The sequence below is a fragment of the Myotis davidii genome, unplaced genomic scaffold, assembly GCF_000327345.1.
Source record: "Myotis davidii unplaced genomic scaffold, ASM32734v1 scaffold1104, whole genome shotgun sequence".
In the NCBI taxonomy this organism is placed as follows: domain Eukaryota; kingdom Metazoa; phylum Chordata; class Mammalia; order Chiroptera; family Vespertilionidae; genus Myotis; species Myotis davidii.
In genome coordinates this window covers 26,082-29,159 of record NW_006294679.1, presented here as the reverse complement: position 1 = coordinate 29,159, position 3,078 = coordinate 26,082, and the positions used below count along the sequence as shown (strand labels likewise).

Genomic DNA, 3,078 nt, shown 5'->3' with positions numbered 1-3,078 from the left:
ATGTGGCATCCACTGATTAAATAAGTAAAAAAATTAAACATCAGAAAAATATGTGTCAGATAAAAACTGACTTGTACTTTCACCAGAGACAGATGCTGATGATCTGATGTTAAGCCACTGGTCCTGGGTCCCGCCTCCCAGTGCTTTCTTGTCTCCATTTTTTCTGAACTAAATGAGCTTCAGTTCAATAAGACACGTGTGAGTGACTTGCTGAATGCACCCACTGCGTGGCTTCCCCCAATCTGCCCTATTGCTTACAGTCTCTTCCCCTGTTGACAGGAGGGAGATCTAGGCACTATGATACCTGGCTAGTGTTCAGGAAGTTGAATGTAGCCATTGGAAACAGCCCTGCTGAAGTCGCCACAGCCTGTTGCACATTCTATGTTCTTGCAAAACAAATTAAGGTCTCAGTTTTTGTCATAACTAGAAAGAGGCAGCCGTTTGCTCTAGGGATGGGCCAGTTAGTATAGTCTTAAGGGCTATTTTGAGACTGAATATCATGACTACAAGTTTACAAAATCCTTTCTGAACCAAAGTAAATATTGTTGGTAGAACTGAAGAAGCAGATAGTAATTAAGCAATTTAATTATAATGTAGTCTTAAAAACAAACAAACATGCCCTGACAGGTTTAGCTCAGTGGATAGAGCATCGGCCTGCGGACTGAAGGGTCCCAGGTTCGATTCTGGTCAAGGGCATGTACCTTGGTTGCAGGCACATCCCCAGTGGGGGGCGTGCAGGAAGCAGCTGATCGATGTGTCTTTCTCATCGATGTTTCTTACTCTCTATCCCTCTCCCTTCCTCTCTGTAAGAAAACCCCAATAAAATATATTAAAAAACAACAACAAAAAAGCAAGCAAACAAACAAACAACTCTTCTTGCCCAGTCATGTGGCTCAGTGATCCAGGAGATCACTGGTTGGATTCCTGGCAGGGCACATGCCCGGGCTGCGCTTGATTCTCTCATCCATGTTTCTATCTTTCTATCCCGCTCCCTTCCTCTCTCTCTAAAAATAAATAAAAGCATATTTAAAACAAAAACTCCTCCTGTACGGATTAATTTTAACTTGTATTTATTAAATTTACTATAGCAACAACTGTAAGAAAATGAGAGTGGCCCGGTCAGCGTGGCTCAGTTGTCTGGCTTTAAGTTGATTCTGTCAATGATTTTAGCAACTGATAGTTCTGTGATGCATTGCATTTTAGAGTCCGCTGGGATTCTTTTTGAACATGTTGAACATAGATGTGTATCACACATAGAACAAAATGTAACTGTATTAGTAAGTTATACATACATATATAATTTTTAAATTATATATAACTCAATGCTAGAGGTGGTGATCTGCTAAGAATCACACACACCTATATTTTCCTCCAAATATATATACAGGGTGAGGCAAAAGTAGGTTTATAGCCATGAGTACACAGAACACAGAGTTTATTCTTATATTAGTATTAATTATTGTTATTTTTCATACAAACAACTGTAAGCCTACTTTTGCCCCACCTTGCATACATAATCTCTTTCTAGTGGTAGTCAAATAGCCAGAGTATAGCTAACAGCCCACCCAGCACTGCTTCTGAAATGCAGTCTTCCATAAATCCCAATAGATGAGTAAAATTCTTAACCTATTTTCCTTTATACAGTCATCTCGTCTGTGATTTAAAGGTGGGCACTTTGTTTTTATGCTGACAACATATATTCTTAACAGCATGACCAAAGGAGGGCATTCAGAATTCATAAGAATTGTTTAATTAACTAGTGGATTAAATTACAATTACAGCTATTTTCAAAATGCCATTAATTGCTTACCATCAGAGCATCACTTTAAAAACATTGCATTGTTAAAATTACTTTTTACATTTCTGACTTTTGGGTTTCTCCCTTTGGGCAGAAATGAACACCTTTCTTGCTAAATTTTTGCTCATTATCATGTTGCAACTTGTTCCACTTTCCCCGGGGAGGGCGGTCATTTTGCGATCTCTCCAACCACAGCCCCATCTCAACAGTAACTGGCAATAGAAAAAGAATCTTATCTGCAGGTCTGCCCCTGGCCGCGGCGGGGCAGCCTGGCTGTCCACCAGCTGCTCACGCAGTTAGAGGGGAGTTGGGAGTTACCTAACCCAACCCAGTCCCGGGCGCAGACCGCAGGGCTCGCTCGCACACTTGCCTCTTAGGCACCAGAAGGCGGTGCAAGCATAGAAGCTGGACTTCAACCCTCCGGTTTCAGTGTGCACGGATTTTCCCGTTAGGGACTCTCTTTCTCTCTCCGATTCTGTCTCTCTCTCTCCGTGTCTCTCAGTATCTCTCCCTATCTCTATCTATGTTTCTCTGTCTCTCCCTCTCTCTCCCTCTGTCTCTCTGTCTCTCTCTCCTCTTCACCCGACACAATTCGGAAAGGCCCTCTTCTCCCCTTCCCCAGTCAATAGAATTCACACGCCCTAGAAACCTGGGCCCTGCTGGCTCTTGATGCGAATGTGGAACATCTGTATTTTCCTCCTTTGAACTCCACCTACCAGCCCCGCCTTCTTCCGCGCCTGCTGGAGCTCCCGGACCAGGCTCTGCAGCTCCTTGCCTTCCAGGTACCCGCTCCCTGCAAGACAGAGGTGCCAGGGTCAGACAGTGTCCCGGGCAGGTGTCTTTCTGGCCACCCCAGAGGTTCCCTCCCCCCAGGACCCGGGTTGCCCGTGTGGGGGTGCTGAGCACGGCCACGGGACCTTTGAGGAGCAGTGTTCCCCAATCCCTGAGCCCCACTTTCTTGGAGAGAAATACGTTTACGGTTCAGAATAACGTAGACGTAATATCTAAACTTCCAAGTTCACAGTTACGCCAGGCTGGAGGTAAGCTTGGGGAGCGGGAGGAGGGAGAAGTAAAGAAAGGAAGCTGGGGGGGAGGGGATGGGATAGGAGGCTGGGGGAGGGACGGACGGGGGCGATAGAGGTAGGAGAGGAGATAGTCACCGTCAGCGTCGAAGTGAAGCCAGATCTCGAAAAACTGCGAGGCCGAGATGAGGGGCGACTGCAGGTGGGACTCTGCCATCGCGCAGCGGATTGAGTGTCAGGACCAGTGATCTGTGCGCA

The 3,078-nt window shown here is 45.6% G+C and overlaps 1 protein-coding gene across 1 annotated transcript in view; it reads right to left on the bottom strand.

Moving 5' to 3' along the window:
* CALB1 (calbindin 1) overlaps positions 1-3,072 on the bottom strand; it is a 19,451-nt gene extending 16,379 nt beyond the window's left edge. Inside the window, 2 exon segments of the mRNA XM_006769041.2 lie at positions 2,515-2,591; positions 2,959-3,072. Of these exon segments, the coding sequence (XP_006769104.1) occupies positions 2,515-2,591; positions 2,959-3,037 (156 nt within the window). The 5' untranslated portion in view covers positions 3,038-3,072.
* Positions 3,073-3,078: the final 6 nt, after the last annotated feature.